General features: G+C 38.9%; 1 protein-coding gene across 1 annotated transcript in view; it reads left to right on the forward strand.

Annotated features, from left to right (window-relative positions):
- Positions 1-25,044, forward strand: part of si:ch211-186j3.6 (neural-cadherin) — a 617,862-nt gene that overhangs the window by 532,726 nt on the left and 60,092 nt on the right. The window contains exon 33 of the mRNA XM_041792306.1: positions 12,908-13,172. Within this exon, the coding sequence (XP_041648240.1) occupies positions 12,908-13,172 (265 nt within the window). The remainder of the gene's footprint in view (positions 1-12,907; positions 13,173-25,044) is intronic.

Here is a 25,044-nt window from a genome sequence, read left to right on the forward strand (position 1 = left end):
AATAAATATGTACACAGCCAAATGAAAACCATTAAACAGCCTGACTACACACAGTAGCAACAAATTATGATTTCAGCTAAACAATTAAAGTTGGTAGAGGGTCACCTTCTGAGAATTTGAGCTACAAGTTTGGGAAACTGCAGCAACAGTAGAACTGAAATAAAGACTTCAGGATGTGTTAAGTGGTGTCCTCTGTGGTTCTGTGTTTCCCTTTAATAAAAGTTTGATTGGGGAAGGTGAGGATGACTCAGTGAAGACTTTTTTATCAGCAGACATCTGGAAACTGAAACTTGAAACAAAATTGAAGCTCACATGGATTTTTGCTCTCAGCTGAGGAAGATTTAAACTCAGCCGCTCAGATGTGTTTTCCATTCATGATAAGACAACATTAATTAATTACCTGGACTGATGGGGCATGCAGATCATGCATGCCTTTAACCCAGTCTGTAGAACTTTTTTATTTCCTGACATTTTCAGAACTCAGTTTTGAGGGTGACTGAGGTTTACATGTCCTCAGTGCATGGTGTATCATGCCTTTACTGTGTCACTTAAATCACACAAAAAAGAGCCATCTTAAGGACGGGTAACCTGACACGCATTGATGGGAAACCTTCAATACTACATTTGGGAAAGGGCAGAGGATTTGAAAAAAAGAAACTCAGAGTGTGATTGGATAAATGTTCTGTCGGTCACATCTTTACGGGCCAATCAGAGCAACAAAACACGTGATGTAGCCGCGACCGAGGTGCGCGTGGTCAGCTACCAAGGAATAACGCGAACCATGGCGACAATAGACAAGTCAGTACACGACTTTTGTCGTTTTTGAAAAGACAACAGCTCACCGCTGTTCTTTGTTCTTCTTTTAACAAAGAAATGTTTTCAAGTTGTGAAAAAACTGGCGCTTAAGCAGTATCCACTAATGTCTTCCGCCATAATTGCACCGGCCTCTTGTTGCTGCTTGCATACATCACGACTCCGCCGTGCCTGAAAGTACTGCTGATTGGTCCTGTCACTTTCTAACCGGGCCTGAACGGTTCAGATGGAAGCTTTGCAAGATGGATTCAACAGTGAGAAACACAGAAACAAGCATATCTCTCTGCTTTGCAAGGTTAAAGGACAGGTGATTTCAAAGCAATAATATTCACCACTTCTTTTCTTTTACATGAATAAAGAAAATAAATAGGAGTTGGGGAATAAAGAGGAATAAAGGATAGTATACAGTTGGATTAAGGGGAAAATCATGGCTGAATTGGGGGAATAAGGGGAATAAAGGGGGGATAATGGTGAAAAGGTAAAGGGGGAATATAGAGGGAATAAGGAGAATATAAGGTTGGAATAAGGGGAAGGGGGACAAAGGGAAATGCGTAGGAAATAATGGGGGGGTTAAGGGGATGTAAGGTGGGACTACAGGGGAAATTGGGGCAACAATTGAGAATAAATAGGGAAAAATGGGAGGGATGAGAGGGAAATTAAGGAATAAATAATGGAAAACTTGGCTAACAAGTTGGTAAATGCTCTTTTCAACATCAAATTGGAGCTTTGAATGTTAATACAAAGTATTTAGCATGAATTACTCTTATTTGCCTTTGGGCTGGTAGGAAAACGGTGCAATTTTCACAGCAGCACATGTTAGTTTTTATGCACAAATCAATATTTAGTCTGTAAATTTATGTACAGCACTACAAATGTCAAGAGGTGGGAACGCTTTGGAGGAATAAAGTCAGAAACACATGTATGAATGTAAAGCAGAATATTTCTCCTAATGAGCCTAGTTTAAATTTAACTCCCAGTATAACTCAAAGTGAAGGAAAAATGCATGAGACAGTCATACGAGCTCATAATCTCCATTTGCACACCATCATTTAATCATGAGAAGAGGGGAGATTAACACATCATCTGCACATGCCTGCACTTCCAAAAGGCTGCAGCATCTCAGGCAGTCTGTCACAGGAAGCATCTGGGGGAACCACAACGTCCCTGCAGTGGGACTGTTTACTCTAAAATGGAGTCACACACCTAGACGCCCCTGCAAAGACACACACACCATTGAACACATTCACTCACACGCCACCCAGGGAGCGGAGCAGGAGCCAAATTGCTCTGCTCCGTTCAACTTTAATTGGGGGTAAAATCAGGTGGCTGTGAGAGCGGCTGGTTAAAAAGCGCTGCCCCGGTGGATTCTAAATATAATTAATACTTCATCACAGAGCCTTGAAATGAGCCATGCTTCTCCAACTACGCAACCTTGGAGCTGTCCAGCTTTAACTGGCTGCTGTGAGAAGCAGCTGGGAAATGGAGAGCTAGATTCAGAGGAGGGCTTGATGAAGGGTTCAATGAATGAGTTAAAAAAGAAGGCAGGGAAAGAAAGAGTTTCTTTGAAAGAAGAAAAAAGGCAGAGAATAGAGATCCGGTGAGGAGTGACAACTGATTGATTCTTTTTCTTTTTGATAAAGTTTACGGTGGAAAAAACTTGTTTCACCATAATTTTGTTGAGAGGAGTGGGTGTTTGGGCGTGGATTGAGCGTTGGGACCACTGGGACATTTCCTGGTGGTTTAAGGGTCTGTTTGACCTGCTTTAAGCAGTCAGTATAAACAGCAAAAATCAGTGAATCGACCTTTTTGAATGCATGCCTCATCAGTTGTGAGTGTGGATTATTATGGTAGGTGAGATGCTGCAGTGTCCTGACCACCGTGAGTAAAAGATAACGTCACAGAATCCTTAAAATCAGATTTCATGTCAGTCATTAGGCAGATCTATCTTGCAAACCTCCAATCAGAAATGATTAGGCCTGGTCTTAGAATAGACCGGACCAATCAGCATCATTAGAGCTAGCTGTGGGTGGAGTGTTATCCTGCAAGCTTGTAAACAATGGCTGCCACTGGTGTAGCTAATAGTGAGGGTATAGCAGGAGTTTTTTATTCCTTTTTCAGAACTGGACTGCATTTCTTTATCACTAGAAGATCAAAAGAGCTGAAAGATTTTCTTGGCTGAAAAGATGCATTTGCTCTCCTCCTGACTGGCTTCAACATGAGTTTGCAATACCTAACAGTGAGATTTAGTTGTTCTGTTGATGCACTCAGCTTGGATGTTGCTACAGCAGCAGGTTAACCAGAACTGGACTGTTATTAGAAAAAGAATGACAAATTACACCAAAAAAAGTTGTGTTTTCTTTTCTCCAGACCACCTTGGACATAGATTTGTTTCACCAACTGGCTCCACTAGCAGTTAACAACCGTAGCTGCTTCTATGGGTCATTCACACCAGAGCTGATCGTGCACACCGAGTCATGATCCATCGTTCTGATCAGCCCATAATGAACAAGACACACAGAACATTTGGCCAATCACTGAGAGTTTTTTTTCAATGGTTTTGCTCTTCTCAAACTTTTTCAAAGGGCAGTGGTGGATGTGAGACATACTGTATCCCATTAATGGGTGTCTAAATAGTCCAACTGGCGCGTCAGGTAATTCCAGTTGCTTTCAACTGGTTGGGCACCAGGACCCGCCACCAGCTCCTGAAGAGAATTTATGACCAAAATGTAAAAAATTTCCAACAACTTGAAATTACTAAATTAAAGGTTGAAGTTTGGACCCAAAATGGATAAAAAAATAACTGAACAAAGAGACAGGACTAACCAAACATTCATGCATACATCTTATTTTCCTTCACTTTCAAGAGATAGCATGGAAAATTGATAATTTCTCAAGAAATAACTTATTAGAAATTCAGGCAATACTGAAATGTAAGATTCATCCGAGAATAAATTATGTGCAAGTCCAGTTATTTTTATTTTTTTTTTTTTTTTTTTTTTTTTTTTTTTTTGTCCTGGGACACATTCACGATTAGGGCTGGGCAGTTAATCAACATTAATTTGCCATGTGTCCTGCTGCCATTTCCAAGTTGCAGAAGGTGCAATATTTCTTTGGCCTGAAATATGTTTCAAAATCCTGGTTAAATACTTTTTCTGAGGCAGATATGTTATGCTTTACTCCAGTGAGTCAACCAGTTAAATGTTAGAACAAAAAAAGTTACATTTTGAACCATAACTGGAACATAAAAGTTGGAACAAAAGAAATATGAAGCAAATATGAAGGAAAAAAGCACATCATTAGAGAAGAACAAGCATGCATCTGTTTTATTTTACATCATTTTTCTCTAGACAGTATGCAAATTAGGTAATTACTTGAAGATTTTCCGTATTATCTTGGGGAAAACAGCTTTGTTATCCAGGAAAAGGAGATTGACTTGCCATCACAAGAAAACCTAACTAATGTAGAGATGTTCTGTCCACTCATGGTCCATTTACATCATAAACTTTCTGCTGCATTATTTTTCCCTGGCACCCATTCGTGACCCACTTTTGAGTCCTGCTCTACACATCATGCAAACATTTGTTTATGTTTGTCCTATTAAACTGAGAACAACAAATTAGCATTCCCTTCAGTTAATGGTTTGCAAATTTGCAAAGAGTCCAACTAATTGCAATTATATATTTTTTTTCTAAATTGTTTAGCCATAGCTTCACCTACCAAACACTCTGTTCATTATACTAAAGAATGATTTATTGCTTGTTTGTTGAGAAATACATAAGATGATGAACTTTAAAAATAATTGCATATTAAATTACAACTGGAATATTCAGGATAAAAAACGCAAATCGATTATTTCCTCAAATCTTTCAGCCCTATTTACGACCCACTGGAAAGAGCTTTGCTACCCACTTTAGGGTCCCGACCCACCAGTAGAACAACACTGGGTTTGGAAATACCACATGCCAGCATGACATTGATTGGAAAGACAACAAAAGACTGGTAACTGAAATCAGTTAATGCCACATTATGTAGTCAACTTGGCCATTATTTGTGAATCTGTTACCAGTAAGACTGTTTGAAGCACACTGCAGAGCAAATGGCTTCCTTTCTAGGCAATCTTAGCAGGTACACTCAGATCTGTGTCCAGGGCATTCGAGAAGCACCACTGTGCTCTACTTCATGGGAGATACGCAGCAGGTTAATTTTCAGTGCCGGCACTCCAATCCATGTAGAGCAGATCCGAACAGTCGGAAAAATGTGCTAAGTATCCAGTTAACTTAAAAAAAAAAACAACACAACACAATGTACGAACACCTGACAGTAAATCATCACTTTATAAATGTTAGGACTCATCCTTTGATACAAGCAAAAGCTCATCAGGAGGTCAGTGGGTCACAGAGCTGTAATTGCCAAACTTACATTAACTTTTGAGGTGGAAAACCAGAGAATTTTATATGAACCCACAAATCCTTTGTAGCAAACATAAACATTTTATCTTTATAATGTGCTCACCCATAGTGGAAGTAATAAAATCATGGAATCATGTTCAAATGAATGGCAAATTAACTGCAAAAAGGCAAACTAATTCGCTGCTGACATAATATTCTTGCGGAAACTTGAAGTTCTCCCGTGGTCTTGATCCCTTTTTGTCTCCAGCTGCTCAAGGCAGCGTTTTGCAGTGTTACAGACACACTTCCAGCGTGAGAGGTCAATGGTTTTAGTCGGCACAAAACTTTTGTACTGCATCCTGTGTATTTGTGAATTATGGGATAAAGCAATGCATCTGTGCATCCCTACAGAGCATGGTACCAAAGTGTGCTGTAGTGCATCCTGGGTAAGCTCAGTCAATGTTTATGTCCATCAGACTAATACGGCCTCTAAGGTGGTCCAAGGTGCAGTCTTCTTCTGCATTCTCAAAATAGGAACCTCCATCTTTGTGTCTGGCCACTCCTCATTTTAAGACTGAGTATAAAAATGACAACTGCAGCAGGTGGAAAATAGGAAAGTCACCTGCACTGCATGCCCAGACGCTTGAACTGAGTGTATAAAAGGGCCTTTAACGTCACAGTGACAATTTTTACTGAACGTCATCATGGAACTAGGGTAACAATAAGCCTGCACCATTAACATGTGGACAGGCTGGCCTGGATGGAGCCAAACTTCCAGCCTGAATTATTATCCCCGTCAACCCCTGAGTGGGGGCATAATTTTAGCCATCCACTTCTTCTTTCTCCTCACATCCCCCTCTGTGACTCTGCCCTTCTCATCTCAGTCCTCTGTTTACGTGGCAGCGGTGGCAGAGGAAGATGGAGGGGAGAAAATTATGCTCAGTGGGACACTTGGAGGAAACAGTTTGAAATTGAAATGAGGAAGACCCACACACCACCCAGTCCTTCTTGAAACGGCCTTCGGACTTATTATCTCCCTCTCCCTCCTTTGCTCTGTCATGCACACGCACGGAAATACTTTAAATGAAAAATGGTATATGATCGAAATGTGCGTTGCTATCACAGCCAATCCAAAGTGGAGCAGTTTTCATCACCAGATCCGAGGATGGAGAGAAACAGCTTGTTGTCTAAACATGAGATGAGTCATTTTTCTCTCCCTCATTGTCACTTCTCATTCATAAATTCTCTTTTCCCACATCACTCCTCAAAAGACACTTTCCCTCAACCATGTGTCCTTCAAGAGCATCGCTCAAAGTGTCTTTAAAGCACTGAGAGTACGGGATGTCTGTGCATGTCAACAAATCACAAGTCAAAACCTCAGCTTTTCCACAACACTGCCTAATTTAGGATGAATATAAAGCCTACATATGAGAGCTGTCCCATGTGCTTGTGATTAAATTATTGTCAAACATATTCGTGAGTGTGATTAGGTTGTGGAGGAAGGGAATAAAAAACAGTGAAGTCTTTGTTGCCAGTAAGAGATTTTCTTATTTTCCCTATTTTCTAACCTCCGAGGAGGACATCCGGCTTATTGTCCAACTGGCAAAATTGGTCTATTGATCCACTCTTTTACCAAGCGAGTAAAACCTTTTCTTTCTTCCGTCCCAATTAGCTTTAAAACAAGACACTTGGACTTGAGTCAGTCCAACTTCTCTCATCTATTCAGCCTCAATAGTAAATTTCCCTGTCACTCAAACTAAAAACATGAATGTTATTTGGGTTATGATTAGGAAACAGACCAGTGTGCCATCCTTTAGAGCTGTGGCATGTTTTGGATGTTAGTCTTATCACATTCAGCTCTGTTCTGCTCAAGATTAAGATGGGGTTTTACAGGGATTACGTTACAGTTGTTGACATGAAAATTTCATATCAAATTTATAGTAACATAAAATATCACAGTTGTCATAGTAGGTTCTTTACAGTCACATGATCCTGATGACACAGGACTTCCTAATGCAGGGCAGGAACTGTGGGACAGTATTAATTTTGGCAGCTATTCTTAATTTTAGTCTTAGTTTTAGTCTTTATAAGAATTGCATTTTAGTTTTAGTCCCATTTTAGTAATTTCTACCCTTTTAAGTTTAAGTCTAGTTTTAGTTGACAAAAACTCAAAACATTTTAGTCACATTTTAGTCCATAAAAAGTCCTCACATTTTAGTTTTTACTTTTAGACTAAGCATTTATTTTCTTGCCTAAATCTGGTACCAAGTCTTGGTAGTGTGTTCTCCCTTCAAACTGCCAAACCTGGGGTCCCTGCTTTCTATCTGAGAGGCAGAAGAGCTACAGATGCATTGCATTTTGACAGATTTACCCACAGTGGAGAGATTTCACAGATTTAGAATGTCTGACGAAAACTAAATAACATTTTAGTCTTGTTGTAGTCATTTTGACAAAAACTAAACTTAGTTTTGTCAGTTTTAGTCATCACAGATCTATTTTTGTTAGTTTTAGTCTAGTTTTTGTCATAGAAAAAAGGCTGTCAATGAATAGTTTTAGTCAGTTTTAGTTGACGAAATTAACACTGGTGTGGAACAGCTGTAAGGAATAATTGGGAACAGAAGAAAATTAGAACTTTAAAGCTCTGAATGGACCTGTGCACTGCAATTATGGTCACAGAATTTCTACATACATTGAGTACAATCCCAACACTTTACAAATAAGTGATTTTTTCCACACTCTAACAGATTTACCTGGCATGGAGGCGATCAATATCACAACGTATTCCTGCAGACCTTCTAGTGCCATCCAACCTACGGTGGCCTGGCAAAATGACAGAGTCTGGAACACTTTTACAAAGCTTGAAACAAATTTACTTTAGCATTAACACACCTTTTTACAAATGATGAAATGAATTTACATTTTAAAAAGCAAATTGGCAAAAAAAACAAAATCACAAAATTAAAAAGTCTGAAACACTTTTAACAAAAACATTTTTACATTTCATAAAACAAATTTTACATTTGCAGAGCCACATTATAAACAGAAGTGTTTCAGACTCTGTAGTTTTATACAGACTTTGTAAAGGAGTCTCGAGGTGTCTAGCTGAGCCACTCTAACATAAATTATAGAAATATTCTTTCACAAACATGCTTTTGGTAATTTGAAACGATGATATACTATCAACCAAATAAACCTTGAGGGGCGAGCGACAGAGTAATGCTGTGCTGTTGTTTGAAGGATCTCTTCTATGTGAACCACAGCAGATAGCTCCCATTAAAGTACCAGTTTCCTTTCCTCCATGTTGTTGTTTAACCCACATTGAAAAAGCCAAACTGTGACCAATGGAGCTTTTCCTCTCTGACTTTTGGCCAAACCAAGTCGTGCTACTTTGCTTTTCCATCACCAGTTTGGCCGAGCAGCTCCAAAGCGAACTGATGTCAAAGCTGTTCGCAGGGTGCGATTTGGTGGGCGGAATTACTCCGTCTGCTGCTGAAACCCCTCCATGATACATTTTCAGCCTAGAGGGAATATGTTTTTTTTAACCCTGCCTTTGCTCAAGCTGGCTAACTCTGTTACAGTGGTGGTCTAATGTCAGCATTCACTGCACGACTTTATCATTAATGACACAAGACCAAAACTTGAAATCAGGACAGACCGGGCACAGATCCAGTATTCTAACTTTTTTGTCACCTACTAATAACAAAAGCCCACAACAGAGTCAGTCTTTAATTTATCAACTGGTGCTAGTAAAGCATGCCGTTCTCACTGACCAATCCAAAAATGTGATTTTTCTAGAGACCCATAAATCAATCATCAGAAGAATTTTCTTTAACTTCCATGCAGTAGAAAATCTCTCTTTTTGATGATACGCTTGCATTATTGTTTCTTTATTGATCTTTATCATAATAAAAAATTTTAACAGTATGATAATCTTGGACAAATCTTGTGACGCTGACCTTTAAAACTGTTCACCATTTCATCAAACAAAGACCTGAATTTTCCTCCTTTTAGGAAAACAAGGTCCAGTATTTGAGAATTCACATACTTGATCAAAGGCTCTGGAAATGCTTGGGCTGAGGGTGCAAGTTCCCTCCAGAATGAGGTGCAATTAAAGACATAAGCTTTTAATAACATTTCAACACAAGAGGACCCCATTTTATAAAGTATACAGATATTATACAGTCTTGTTCATGATGTGTTTTTCATCTATTTACTGTATTTCAGCAGTCTGAGTCTGGTGTATACTTCCTACAGAGTGTGAGAAAGCTCACAGCAGGTCAGAGCTTTTCTATCACTGTGCACACATTGAGGTGTGTCAGAGGTTTTTCATCAAAATCAAACTAATCTGTGTCACCACCAAGGCTCAGTGGCAGGATGAAAAAAGAGGCCACACAATTTTAAAGAAAGTTTCTCGATAATTTATTGTAAACCACAACAAATCTTCTAAATAAAGATGTCTGCAGTCTCAAAATAAGTGCCGACTGCTATAAGGAAATGTGTGTGTTATTTTGGATACAAAACAATGACAACAAGCTGAAAGTGAAAGAGAAAGAGTGTTTTACATTAGGCACGATTGACAGCAGCTCCTCTGACCTTGTTTACAGGCCACAAACCAGTCTTTGGCTTATCATGGGTTAAAACACACCATAAAACAGTTCAATCAGGAGAGACTTAATACGAGTTTAGCAATCAATTATTTTACACGTTTTGATTAAAAAGGAATGTGTATAGTCTTTTGCAATTAGACTCCATTTTGATAATTTCATGTACTTCAAGGGGTAGCGAGGCCAGCGGCAGGAATTGGTTACCCTCCATGGAGTTTAGACCCTGGTGCTGGTCAGAATGAGGGTTAAGATTAAGAATAGACTCCTGAGAAGCTGGACCAGGACACCAATAAGGTGGCTTGGAGGAACAGAAGACCTGTGAGGATCTGGACTAGATGCTGACGAACTGAATGGAGGTGGCTGGGGTGGAGGAGGGTTGCTCTGTCCCCACTGAAACAACAGTCTGACTGTGGAAGAGAGGAGGACAGATTTTAAATATGACAAGTGTGTGATGATTGGGCAAATGAGGTTGTGGTAGAATCTGATAAGCTTAATACTTCAGATAGCACATGCCCATAATCAGTTGATCACTAGAGCAAGAAGAGAGAAAGAATGGAAAAGAGAGAGATGAACAAGTGATGACTGAGCTCTATTTGCATGATCCAGTATAAAATGAATCACTGCAGCACTGGGCTAAAACAAACCTAGTTGAACAAAAGCAGCATTAAGTGTGTGTTAAAACCAAGGCAAATGGAGACGCTTTGCAAAGTGAGCACACTTGCTGTATGGTACTGATTTTTGTCAAAAAACTTGGAGAAGAAAGAACACACATTTTACCACTTAATTGTATTTCACATTAATTACAATGGCATGTATGGCTGTTTAGTACATAAGAGAGAAGACAGGACTCATTTTCCCTGGAGCACCCCCCCCCCCCCCCCAGACCCACACAAAAAAATCAACAACAAATCAACATCCTTTTAATCATTTCCCTGTTTTTCTTACCAAAAGAACTTTGTGCAAACTGTTTAGTAAATTTTACTCACTTTTACTTACTCTATTTTACTAATAATGTGCAAATCTAATTTTTACAACCTCTGTGATCAAGCATCTACTCCAGGGCGGGAGCCACTGCTCTACAGCACATCACATGTGCTTAAATCAGTGGTGATGGTGTTGCAAAAACTCATCCATGGCAGAAATTTTAATGGTGACAGTATAAATACTAGCTTACTGTTCAGCTAGTGTAACCATTGTTTAAAAGTTTAATCTCACAGACATTTCCCTGATATGCTCAATTGTAAATCTGTAATCAGATTTCAGAAACTCTTGGTTATCAGTGTTAATTTCGTCGACTAAAACTATGACTAAAAATGTTTGTCGACAGCCTTTTATTCCATCATAAAAACTAGACTGACAAAAATAGATCTGTAGTGATTAAAACTGACTAAAAGTAAGATTAGTTTTCGTTAAGATGACTAAAACTAGACTAAAACTAAAAAGGGTAGAAATGACTAAAATGTGACTAAAACTAAAATACATTTCATCTAAAGACTAAAACTGAGACTTAAAGTCATGGCTTTGAGGGGAATCTTTACATTTAGGTCTCATTTACACTGTAATGTAGGCACATGAGAGACTTACTTTGTCATTACTAATCGGCTCATCTTGGTCTTGTACTGTTGTTATCACTGTTACTTAAATTCTGACTTTCATTATTTTATTTTTCCATGTTGTCTTGGACCTTTAATAATCTAATTTGAGTGGATTTTTTCCTTTTTTTGTCCCAATGAACCCCAGTAACAGCAGTGTCTTCTTTGGTAGTTGCTAATGGGGATCCAAATAAATAATTAGATAACTGTGGTAATCCACCCTTTTTGAAAAGAAATACAAATACATAATATAGTGATGAAAATGTGTCTGTATGAACAAAGTGAACTCAAAGCCCAGAAGCCTGATAATGTTGTTGGCACACAGCATTTAGAGTTGAGTCCTAATGAGTTACCTGGCAAAGATCCAAATGAGACATCATGGTAATTTATTAAAAGGCTTTCTGCCACCAGTTTGTCACAGTTCTTCTGGTGGTTCATGTTAATGTCAAGCCCTAACATTATGTGTTTGCCCAGTGCAGTTCAATTAAACTCAACAGGCTAATGTTGCCCATGATGATTAACTGAATTAAACACTGGATTTCAGTGTGTTGTAATTAAGTCTGAAAAATACTCTTAACCATTTCATGCATGAATTATTAGATAACAAAGCAGAATTTTATTTTATTTTATTACTTTGTTGGACATGCAAATTCATATTTTTAACAAAATTTCTTGACAAGAACATTTTTTAAAATTTTGAATGTGTTTGAATGTTAATGTTTTTCTGTCTTAAACAGGAATTAGAGTTATCTCCAGTCACTTATGACCTTTCTAACAATCGCAGTGTTCTGTTGTATGGCTGTTAAGCTCCACATTTATGTTTACTAATATATAAAAACAGACTCAGATGTCTTGTATGTGCTCAAATGAATGATTATAGCTCCATAAAGGCAACAATGAGGTCTGTGACCTTACAGATCTGAGGTCGCAATGACCTTTGACCTCCAAATTCTAATTAGTGCCTGTGACTGAATTAAAAAAATTGTTCTCCTTCGCCTCCAACTTGGCAAAGCACTGTGACATATGAGCGGGCACTGTATGGTGTTTTCCATCAGGGTTGATTGACTTAGGTGACTTTCAAAAACTAGAAGTTTTAGAGTACAGGATGATTACATGAGGCCCAGACTTTAAGCACTTATCTATCTGCCTATCATGACAGGAATTTGATTGTGTCTCTGGTAGCTCAAACCCTGAGCTGACAAGTCCAGTAAAGCAATAGATCAGTCCTCCATTTAGGCTTAGCATGTTTTTCTTAAATTTAAGAGAGGATAATCTTTCTTCTGAGTGGAAGTAGTTTGGCAAATTCAACTGACATACCCACAGCACCTAAACCAGACATTAATGTGTCATTTTCATTATTTTGGAAATACAGTTTTATAAGCTCAGGGAGGTTTGACCTTGTGGTTAGGAACACAGCATTCTGTCATGCATGCACACATACAATTACATGTTGCAAAGACATTTTGTGTATTATTGTTGTAAAGCTGAGTGAGTACTTTTCTCTCCAAAGATCTTTCAGGGCCTCCTCTGTGTTTTCTTCAACCTTGGTGACGGGGACTACAACCTGACCCTGCCCACGTATCGCCTCGACAATGGTGAATGGCATGAGGTCTTCTTGGATCGCCATGACAATGAGATTACGCTGCGGCTGGACGGTGGTGGAGGCCAGAGGGAGGTCACAGGACTGAGAGGCCGAAGCAGGGAAATCATCATTGACCCGTCTGCTGTGATGCTGGGGAACAGTTTCCCCTCTGGGATCAACAAAAGCTTCCAGGGTAGGTGAACCTACACATATTCACTGATATTACTCAACCTTTGACAAAAAACAGACCACATATTATGAAATTCTCTGGTTTGTAAGCATTTACATTGTTGTTTTTATGTTGATATGTACTATTTTCATTGTCAACCTTTCAAATGTCTGGTGGTATGGAAAGGTTTTGTGAGTTCAATGTACTCCAGACTGAATGCCAAGCTTTTTGCAGCACTTTGTGGTGTCCGTGTAGTTCCTTCTACTTCTCTGGTGATGTGAAAAGAGTCTGCATGGGAGCAGCTGTTGTAGCTGGAGGCTGAAGGACAACTTGTTAAAAGGACAATAAGAACATTTTTTACGGCCTAGCACAAAATCATAACAATGTTTGCGCAATCCCTTGGCCAGGTGCTGTCATCTCTTACAAAACCTCCATATTTCTTTCTGGATCCCAGTAGCATTCAATAGAAGTGGACAGAGACTGGACATTGCAGCCTTTCCTTGTGCTTTCATGTTCTTTTTTCAACACTGAACTTATCCAGACAGAGCTGCATGTATGAAAGCAAATGCCTGAATCAGTTTTTACCAGAACTTAAAGACACTTCGCCCTGCAAGCTGCCTGGTACAAGGTCTGTGTAATGTGTTAACAAAGCAGGAAATTGTCAGGAAAATTCACAGAAAGCAAGTGGGAATGGTGATGGCTTTCCACAGTGTAGCTGCTTTGCACTCTTTTCTCCTCGCCTGGATACTGCTTTCAGCTCATTTGATTCTAGTTTAAAATCTGCATACATCATTCTTTGTATCATTGCGAAAAACAATCTTGTGTAAAGATGAAAAGGAAAGCCATACAGAGGAGAAAAGCAGGGGTGTTGTAAAATATTATAAATAGTATAAATTAGTTTTCATGTTTTTTTTGCCACAGATATGTCTTTCCTCTCTTTTCTATATCTTTCTATATCTCTATATCTCATCTCAGCCACCAGCTGAGAGGCTGGATAGCTCAGTGGGTTACCCTGCTGACTACAGTGTAGAAGATTCATGGTTCAAATCCCAGTCTAAACTGTGGATAATAAAGTGTTTGTTATATCACAAGTGCTGCATCCATTTCCTGAGAGGGGTGTGGTCAGGGGTGGAGTCAGACAGCTAATTACCATTTAAAGACACAGACACAGAAACGGCTCGCTCACAGAGGGGTTTTTAGACATGCAAAAATCCAATACTGGAGTGTTTTTTCAGCAACAAACTTTACAGGCATATTTTGGGGACCTCTGAGAACAATATAAACTTGTCTTAAAAGGGTAAAATATGTCACCTTTAAATATCACTCTACAGAAACTAATGTTGGTAAGCAAAGCATGACTTGTGCTTTAACTTCTTTTTCCTGCCTTTAAACTTTGACCCTGCACTACTAGAAATAACTTTTATAACCGATCTGATACTTCATGGTGTTAAAAATTGTTAAAAGAAGTTTTTTTTCCAGCATTCAAGGACATGGAAGAGGATTTTGACAGTTTTCTCTTGATAGAAAGGCATCTATTTGATTTTATAAAAGTTCTTGGAAGTCTGTAATTAGTGTTCGACTCCATTTCTTTATTCCTCTTGGTTGTTCGCAGTACAAAGCCTTTGCTAGGGACCATTTGTTCTGAACAGTTTGATTTATATTTCAAAATCTGCCGTCATTTCTCTCATCGTTCACTGATAAATGCTCTGACAACTTCATAAGAGGCAAACATTCCTGCAGGGATGTAAAGATGTTTTAACCAACAACAGTACATTTCCTCCTGAGAGTCCTTTTGAGCGGTGAACTGGCTGGTTATAGAGTGTCAAAATGGCACTTTAACACCGTACCACTGTATGTAACGGGTCTATGAGTGTGTGGGAGAGACGGAGAGACAACATGATGTGTGTGATGTGTCACAAAGTGAAAAGGTTGGTGTGTCGTTCAGGGCCTACACTTATGAGACAGCCTAACAAGAATCCCTCCTGAAAAGTGCTGCCAGAAATAGAGCCTTTTATCTATTCAAACACACCCGGTTAAAAGGAGAATTTTTGACATTTTATGTGTTAATGAATGATTGATTTGACAGTTTAATGGCTGATTCTCCCAAATGCAGCTTTATTGTTGGCTGGGATGATGGACGTCCCCACGGCTTAGTGTATAGATGAGCTAGGAGGTACAGTGAGTGAACGTGGGGCTGGCTTGTGTAGTGCATTTGCCAAGTATTTCTGAAAGAGATAGATGTTGGTATGACTGGAATATGGATGGCTTTAGTAAAAGATGAGAGGCTGGTATTGTTTTTCTGTTATGATCATTTAGAGCATGGTTGATGGGTGGAGACATTGTCTGATTAAAACCCCTCTACACAGGATTTTTGACCTAAGCTTAGTTCAGTAAAATGTATTTATTTAAAGAATAATATCAATGAATGTCAGGCTTAAGTAAAGCTAATATCTCACTGCTTTAAAAAAGAAAGGTTGTTCAAGCAAGGATCTAGAGAAGCTTCAGTGTGGCTCTTTGTTAGGATAAAGAAATGAGGCCTGGTCTGATTAAAGTGCTGCTTTTCTACAGCTGCATCAGAGCTAATGGCTAGAGCAATAGCAGCCAATGTATAGATCAGCTTACCATACTTCCTAACCCCAACCCTAATGATAACATGCAGAAGCAGGCAGCAAGGAGAGTTAAAACATATTTTTTCATCATCAAAAGCTTTCAGTGTGGCTCTTTGTTCTCCTTTTAATAAACTAATGTTGTCCAGGTCTGATAAATCTGCTTCTATGCTATAGTTCCACCAGAACTAATTGCTACACTGGTGGCAGTCATTGATATCAACTGGGTAAATTTTAATGTTTGATCAACATTTCAACTAATTTATCTCCTCATCTTGCAATTAATGGCTACTTTTACCATGATAATGAAGTCAGACACAAGTTCTCTGGAAAACTGGCAAAAATTAACACATAATGATGGGGAAAGAGGGTATGAAATTTGTCAGTTTTGTCCCTTTTCTTTTTTAAATCAGGTGTTTTGGTCCAACCTTGCTCCAAACTGCAACATATTCAATTAACTAAACATACGTTGTTGAAAGTTATTTGGAAATTTGGGTCGCAATCTGTTGTAAGACAGGCTGGTGGGTCCTGAGGCCGGACCAGTTGAGAGCCACTGCTCCAAAGCACTCTTTGCCATGCACATTTAACAGCGAGCCATACACCTTTTAAATACAGCCCTAAGGGTTCTCTTGCCAGGACAGGCTCCATGATAGTTCGTATGAATTCTTCAAAACTCACTGAGAAACACTGGCTTTGGTATTTGAGTTTGTCCTGGAGCTCCTCTATAGGGTGGATGCTGTATATGAATCCAGATGTTTGCATATATAGTCAAAAATTCAGGCAGAAAACAGAAAAAGGTCAGAGAGGAAAGCTTTTAACTCAAACACTGGGTTTCTATATGATAAGAGAGTAAAAAAAAAAAGCTCTTTACTTTGTAGGAATGAAGCTGAAATAGAGAGCGCTCCCTTGAGTTGGACAGTTAGCGGTGTAGACAGCTGTGCCTCAGGCAGAAAATGACTATGCATGTTTATTAAATGGACTTTAAAAGCATTTTCCTTCAAAAGAGGTAGACGTGATGGATTGTGGCGGGGAGAGTGTTCTACTTTGTTGTGTGTTTGTGTGCGTGCATGCCATTGTGTGTGTTTGCATTTGATTTTATTAATGTATTTTCAAAGGGACCGAGGGTGAATTAAATACCAACTGAACAAACAAAGTAAGCAATTAAGCGATGAAAATATAAACACGATAAATATGTGTCCTCTGGAGTTTATTGCCTCCATTGCTCCATATTAACACATTAGCAACACTGAGTTACACAAATGAGTTTCAGAGCCATTTTCAGCTCCACCTCTGCTTCTGATAAACAAAGGAACTCATCTCTACAGCAACAAGACTGACGTGGAAAAGCACAAAGATAGTTGGATTTTTAGATATTTAGAAAAGTGTATTATCCCTGCATTTCACGTTGGATTTTAATTCTAAAGTTTATTAAATCCTACATGATAAATTGTTGAATAACATATGGCTATGTAGATTGGATATTGATTAAATTTAACATTAACAACACAAACAACATGGATTATAAGTCTGACCAGTAGATAAGTCATAGTCTGTTTTCCAGAGTGATAAAGGCTAGGTGATGATTTTAATGCCTTCTCAAAGTGACCAATGTGCTGTTTCTGTACAGCTGTGCAGCTCTTTATCTGTTGATATGAGGTTCTCTTTCCTGCAAGCTACAGTTAAGGTAGTTGAGCTCTGACCCCACTCTAACTGATAGTTTTGAACTATAGACCCTGGGGCCTGTTAACAATTTGACAAGGTCTGCTCTGCCCCTCGTTGGTCACTGAGTTGTCTTTTCTAACAATCCAGTACCCTAAACACATAAAGCTGCAATATTTGCTCTGAAATGTCTGTGTTAATAAGAAAATGACAACACCTATGTTGAATACTGTATAATTTTTTGTTGGGCTGTCAGGAATAATTGTATTAATCTGGATGAACAAGGACCCACAATTAATGCAAACATTTTTTTCAATCCTGATTAATCTAATGATGTTCTGTCCCTTTCAGCACACTCTTAAGCTAAATCGTTGTCTCCTGCAGCCACAGTGATATAAAAGAGTCCATCACTGCTCCTTAACATCTCATTAAAAAAAAAAAAAAACTTACAGACAGCTTAATGGATAAATCAAAAGTCATATGTCCCTTTTGTTATCAAACATTTACAATTTACAGTACCATTATTTGCCTTTCAGTCCATAACAACTTCCTTTTTCCATGGTTTAGTTCATGCTATAATCTTTAATCTACCTATAGAAGCAGGTCTGTATCTAATAAGGGTGAGGGGAAGAAATCGATGCAGCATAGTATCACGATATTTTGAAAAAATATTGTGGCGTATGAAGTCTATGATACTGGATAAACAGCATTAGTTGCTTTTCTGTTCACTTGATTGATGCTGTTGCACTCTTTGTCCGGTGAGGTCGGCAGAGGTTGAGGTCATACAGCAGGAGAAAGTTAGTAAAACCAATACGGCAGCGCCAGGGAAAGGACATTAGGAACGCAAGCAGCGCTCAAACAACATGGACATGACACAAGAGGTTTGCAAGGAGTGCCGCATGAAAATAAAATACTGTGCTAGTATGATAAAAATGAAGGGCAAAGCTAATGCTAATTAAGCTAAACAGTTGAAAAAAATGGTATAGATAGCAATATATCACAATATATGGTATCGCAATACTCTGTGTATTGCAAAATGTTTAAAACCACAGTTATGGTGGCATAGGCACTGTGTATAAGTATAGCGCTGGTCTTTACTTGTCATACTTTGTTATTGTTCTGACTGAGAGCCCCATGGCAGTGAAATTCGTAGACTATATTTAACATCATACCATGACAGTTTGGTAATGCATCACAAAGTAATTCATTAAAGATTTCATATCACTCTCTTCTGTAACGACAAATATAACACTTAATTTTTGAGATTCAAATAATCCATTATTTGTAACTTTTATAATAAATATAATCAATCACTGGAGAAATATAAATGTCATATTTCCCTTAGCTTTCTTTGGCACATAAAAGAAAATCCTCAAAGCATCTGCACTGTTTCTGTTTCTCTCCTACCTGTTGTCATTAAGCTGCCTGCTGGTGGAAGGTAAACACAGCTGTGTGGGTGCATGGCCTCATGATTCAGGTAGGGAAATAGCAGAGAGGATGGCATTGCACTGATGAATAATCTCCATTATGTTGAATTTTTTTTAAAGAAAAGGAAAAGAGCATCATCACAGCAAAATGTCAGTTCAGAAGCTTGTGTTTCCACAGCCGCACAGCCATTTCCAAAAGGTATTCAGTATTATGCACACGCCTCCACCCAGTTCATTGTCAGACTGTGAGCATATTAAAGAGCTGTAAAGGTTATCACATCTATTATTCTGTTATTAGGCTGCTAAGTTACAGATTATGGACTGTAAACTACGCAGAGTACAAGCTGGTGCCATCTGGTCTCACATATTCTCTGCCTGGGTGTAGGAAAAACAGATTCAAGAGCTCATTTGTCCTCAGTGTATTGGCCTCCTAAACTGCAGCATCTGATATGTGTTCATTGAGTTTGTTTAAGTGCTCTTCATGAGAGTGAGATATGTGCTTTTTCTTACTTTTGTTCACGACTGGCTATTATCCCCTACAGTGATGGGAAAGTTTACATTAAACTTTGAACCTTAAACTAGGCTGTAGAATAACGGCAGAGTCAACACAAGACAGATATGCAGTAACTGGAACACCACATTTAGAGAATGAGCCGTGATTTGTTGAGAGTGATGGAAGACTTTAGTTCAACAAGCTGTCAGTCAGCTGATTGCAGTTGGACATATGACATCCATGTCCAGCACATCTGTACAAGAACTTTGATAAGAGGCTGTGTTTTTTACATATCAGGTTGCACCATGGAGTAAAAGATAGGTCACATGAAATTTTAAGGACAAATGATGTTAAAGTGGATCATAAGAATCTTATCTGCAGAGGTGAAAATGTTGTTTCCAGAAGCTGGAGGGCAGAGCATTTACAGGTTACTCTCTTCACTCTGCTGAAACTGAAGCAGTTCTTTATGAAGTTCACAGGTCCAGAGTTTAAATAGATTATTGTGGGAAAAGGTTAAGGTTGCTGTAACTCTGCAAAGCTATTAAAAATGAAAAAAGTATCTTTTTTCAGTCCTTTCATTCATCAATGCATGAAAGTGTCTGTAAAAAATCAGAACCTGCTGCCCCTGAAATCTTTCTGAGTTAATCTTTCATGGCTTAGAAGGCAGGACATGATGTCAAAGGATGCAGCAGGATGTTTTACTACATACTCAGCCTTTCCATAGACCTTATACATGCTCTATGTGCAACTGAATACTCCCAGTATCATCTGAAGAATGGAAAACAATATACTGGGGAGTGAAAAGGAGAATAGAGCAGCTTCACAGCATGCATAAATATCACAACAATAGCACAGCAGATGCATGAACTCTGGCTGCTCATCTGTGGTACTTTTCCTGAGTTCCTGGGTCGATTTTTTATATAGTGGCTTGCAGGAAAAAAAAAAATCTGGATGTAAGAGTGAAATGTGGCAAATTTGCCTGTACATATCAAGATTAAAATGAGAGTTTTGTAGGCCTGTAGACGACCAAAGAACAACTTTAATCAAACTAATCATGAACAGTGTTCTCATTGCACCCTCCTGGTTGTCTAAATTAACTTGAAAATAAACATGACAAGCTTTTGCAGCATAACAAATTATGTTTTGCCCCATTATGAATAATAAAACTATAATTGTCAAAAGCTTGCACAGGCTTTTATTAATGTTTTCCAAGATCCCAGCACAATAACTACTTAGAATTCTATACAAAATGACTTAAGATAATTATTTTTGTCTTACTTTATAACAATAATAGTTAACAGGGCCCAGTTGTTCTGACCCATGCTGTGTAATATCCAAATATTAATACTTCCCAGACATGCAAACTAAATTTAAAGGGGTAAACTGAAAATATTTGGAACTCAGCACGTGTGTTTAATTATAATAAACAAACTTCAAATCATTTATCTCTAAATTCACCCTCTGAAAGAAGAATTTAAGTTTTTTTTTAAGTTCACAACCAGTGGAGCGTTTTAAACAGCTTGACTTGAGAGTTGACTGTTGCATGGTACCATGCTGTAACATTTAAGTGAGTATATATTAATAGTGACCCATTGTTTGTTTGACATATTGATTGTACATTTTAAACAGGAGTTATTTCACTTTTTAGAGAATCTCCACTCACAGACAGAAGTGCTGCTGCTGGAAACAGACACACAATCTCAGGCATTTATTTTAAACACACGTTTTTACACAGTGCTCTCTTTCGTGAAGGTTATTCAAGTAATGCTGTGGTTATTTTTAAAATCCCCAGGATATGGTATTACCACGCTCCCTCTCAGCTTTTAGAATGTCGGGAGTTTCATGCACAAACAGATTGTGGGTTGAAATGAAAGACCAGTCTGAAAACCATCAGCTTCTTACAAGCAAAATACCTGGAAAATACTTTTTTTTCTTGTTTTTGTACTGGCTGCAGAGTTCATATACCTCAAAACATTTAAAGCTGAGTGGGCTGATATGTCATGCACTAGGAATGAAGCAGAGAATTGAACCTAGAGCAGATTTTGGGCAGCTTTGTAGCACCTAATCTTGCTGAAATCTGTAACACCGGTGTAGGTTTCACAGACCTTTCTTTTGAAACCATAGGATCTTATCAAATTCTACTCTTTTGTTTATGTGGCTGTTGGAATTTCCAGCTGCCAGGTGTAAACCTCAATTGATCAATCATTTTTTATGCAGCCAGACTTTAAGGAGCTATTCACATACAGTCTTGGCTTTTTCTTATTTATGCCACTTCCATTCCTGCACAACAATCTTTTCACTATTTCTAAAGACCACAGCAGCTGTGGACATCAGTGCTACCTCTGGACTCACCTACCCCACCAGCTCCATATTATGAAGACCTGTGGGCCTGTGGACTAGCCTGCCTGTCTCCCACAGCAGCTCATGTACTTCTATGACTCCTTTCAATCTTCGGACTCTGTTGCTCTAAAGAAGACTTGGTTCACACACAGATCATTTCCAGCCCTGCAGCTCTAACCTCAGCCTACTCTTTCACCCACACATCCAGACCAGCGAGCAAAGGCTGTGGCACTGGTTAGCTAATGAATAAAACAATCTATAATAATTTACATCACATTCTACCCAGTTTAAAGTTACTGTGATATGTTCTTCTGCTTGCCTGTCTTGTCTCGTCTAGATCACTTTTTCATATTGCTCTTTCCCTTTCTTAAAACTCTAAGACTTCTTTTTTACTTTTACTGACCTTATCTGCCGCAGACTTCACCATCTGTCTCCTTCTTATTCATGGCTTCTGATGTAGCTACAGATATTCTCGTCTCTTCTTTATCCTCCTCTTTTGACTGTCTTTTACCTCTCAGCAGGTGCTTCTGACCCTTCTATGTCCGTGGTTATATGACTCATTGAACGCTTACAGAACACTTTTACAGGCAGCCTACCTGCAGCCAAAATCTTTATTTTTACTATCCAAATTCAACAGTGATTTACAAATATTCTCCTACCTTATCATACCTGAACTGGAACCTCAATGAGTATCCTAGTTAGGTTAAGCCCCTCAAATCTGTGCTCTGTCAACTTTAACTCCAGAGCCCTGCACAGGATTGGTTTCTTAATCCCGCTCCTGCTTGATTCTAACCGTCACTGTCTCCTCCTGTTGTGCATGTCATTTTACCCACACCACCAACATATGCAAGTCCAATCCCACACAAATTCTGACCATTCACATAAAACATCCAGAATAACAGACACTGCATTCAGTTGAAGGACTGATCATGGTTCCACAAGTTATAGATGCAGTTTTTTGCAGATTGGTGAACATCCACCAGTCAAGTGTTCTGAGAGACTTGGCCTCTCTAAAATGCTCCTTTTATACCCAGTCATGCTACTGACTTGTTCCCAGTCAACCCAGTTATGCTCCTCCTGCTGTTCTTCATTTGTACCCCTTATTTTCCAGCCGTCGTTCTCTCACTCTGGTTCAGTTCACACAACCACAATCATGGGGAAGACTGCTGACTTGATAAATGTTCAGAGGGCAATCATCGTCCTCCTCCACAAGGAGGGTAAGCCACAGAAAGTCATTCCTGAAAGGGCAGGCTGTTCTCAGAGGCTCTATCAAAGCATATTTATGAAAAGCTGACTGTAAAGGGAAAAGTGTGGTAAGAGAAGGAGTACAATCAACAGGGATGAGCTCAGCCTTAGAAGATTGTCAAACAAAGAAGATTTAAGAATTTAGAGGAGCTTCACAAGGAGTGGACTGAGGCTGGAGTCACTGGATCAAAAGCCAGTACACACAGACTGTACTGAATGTGTCATGTTCTTAGTGTGAAGCCAATCCTGAACCACAGACTTCAACAGCGTCTCACCTGGGCTAAGGAGAAGAAGAGCTGTAGTTCAGTGGTCCAAAGTCCTGTTTTCAGATTAAACTAGATTTTGCATTTGGAAATCAAGGCCCCAGAGTCTGGAGGAAGATCAGAGAGGTCCAGAATCCAAGGTGCTTTAAGCCCAGTGTTTCCACTTTCCACAGTCAGTAATGGTTTGGGGTGCCATGTCAGCTGCTGGTGTTGGTCCACTATGCTTTATCAAGTCAGCGCTGTTAGTCGTCTACAAGAGTGTAGATCACTTCCTACTTCCATCTCCTAAGGAGCTTGGTATCGATAGCAATGCATCACAATACAGTATATGGTATTGCAATACTCTGTGTATTGCAAAATGTTTGGGGCCACTAGTGATTTCCACCCCCATGCATGCATATGCATGTGTTAAGCACTTCATGATGCTGGATGGTCTCTGAGACAAATAGGTTAACACATAAAGTGCTTTCACAGTGTGCCGATCTTCAGGCAGAGATGGTTGCGTCTAGATCAGACACTGAGAAGGTCTCCAGAATGAGCATAAGCAGACAACTGATGGAACCAGGATTAAAGGGAAGAATAGCTGCTAAGAAACTATTATACAGGCCTGTAAAGATCCAGAAAAGCCTCAGGTTTGCTGGGGAGCACAAAAACTGGACTGTTGTTGACTGGAAGAAAGTGCTCTGGAGGGATGAGTCCAAGTCTGAGCTCTTCGTTTAGCATGTCTGCAGAATAGCTGGAGAACACTTTGATCCCAGAAGCATTGCACACACAGTGAAACACAGTGGAAATTCAGTTATTGTATGAGGTTCAAATTGTGTAAACGGCATGGGCAAATTTGTGAAAATCTGCAGTATCATGAGCAAGAACGTCTACTGCATCATCTTAGCGCATTATGGAAACCCCTCTGGACTGAATCTGATTGGTCAAGGGTTCATATACCAACAAGCAAATAACCTCAAGCTGACTTCAAAGCTGTGACAGCAGAGACTATTTGACCAAGACGGAATCTGGAAGACTGGAACTGATGGACTGACCAAGTCAAAGTCTGCATTTCATTTAAAGCAAGTCTGTGGGAACAGCTAGAAACTAAAGAAACTGTGGAAAAGTGAATGAAAACAATGGCAGCAAGAATGCAAGCTGGTATCAAAGCTAAAGGAGGCCAAACAAAATATTATGATTTTTGGTTGTCATGTGTGAAAAAGAAGTATTTAGGTGTTTCAGCTTGTTATTTGCCAAATCAATAATAACAGTTTTAGTTTTCAACACGTTTTTAAAAGATATCTAAGATAATTGTGTTTTCTTGTTCTTATGAAAGGTGGTCTAATAAATTTGTTATGCACTGTATATATAGTCAAAATAATGTTTCAATTTTGATTTATTAACTGCACAAAAAATCAGGGACAGGAAAATTTTTTTGCAAATCACACCGACATCATTCGCCAGTCTTTTCTAAAACAGCCCAGCATAGCTTTTTAAACTTGATGAGAACAAGCCGAACATTTGGTGGACTCTTGATTTTTTATAAATTTGCCCCCCCCCCCAAAAAAAGGACCATGCATGATTAATTTATGACAGCATATCTGTATATTTCCTTTTTCCCTCTGCGCCTTTTAGCGTGCACACATACATGCAGATGTAGACATTTAATTTATCTATTGATGAGCAGACCTCCTTGTTTAAAAGTGTACAACTGTAGCTGCTACTTTAAAACCTTCTACAAGAATTTCTTTCAGTGGTTTGTGTCTTTTAACAGAAGCTTCCCACCTATCCTGCTTGTAATAAAAACTGATGTAGTTGTTCTGTTCTGATAGACACTGCTGCTTTAGCTACATTCAAGCCATTGTTTATTAGCTTATAGTA

The sequence above is a fragment of the Cheilinus undulatus genome, linkage group 1, assembly GCF_018320785.1.
Source record: "Cheilinus undulatus linkage group 1, ASM1832078v1, whole genome shotgun sequence".
In the NCBI taxonomy this organism is placed as follows: Eukaryota; Metazoa; Chordata; class Actinopteri; order Labriformes; family Labridae; genus Cheilinus; species Cheilinus undulatus.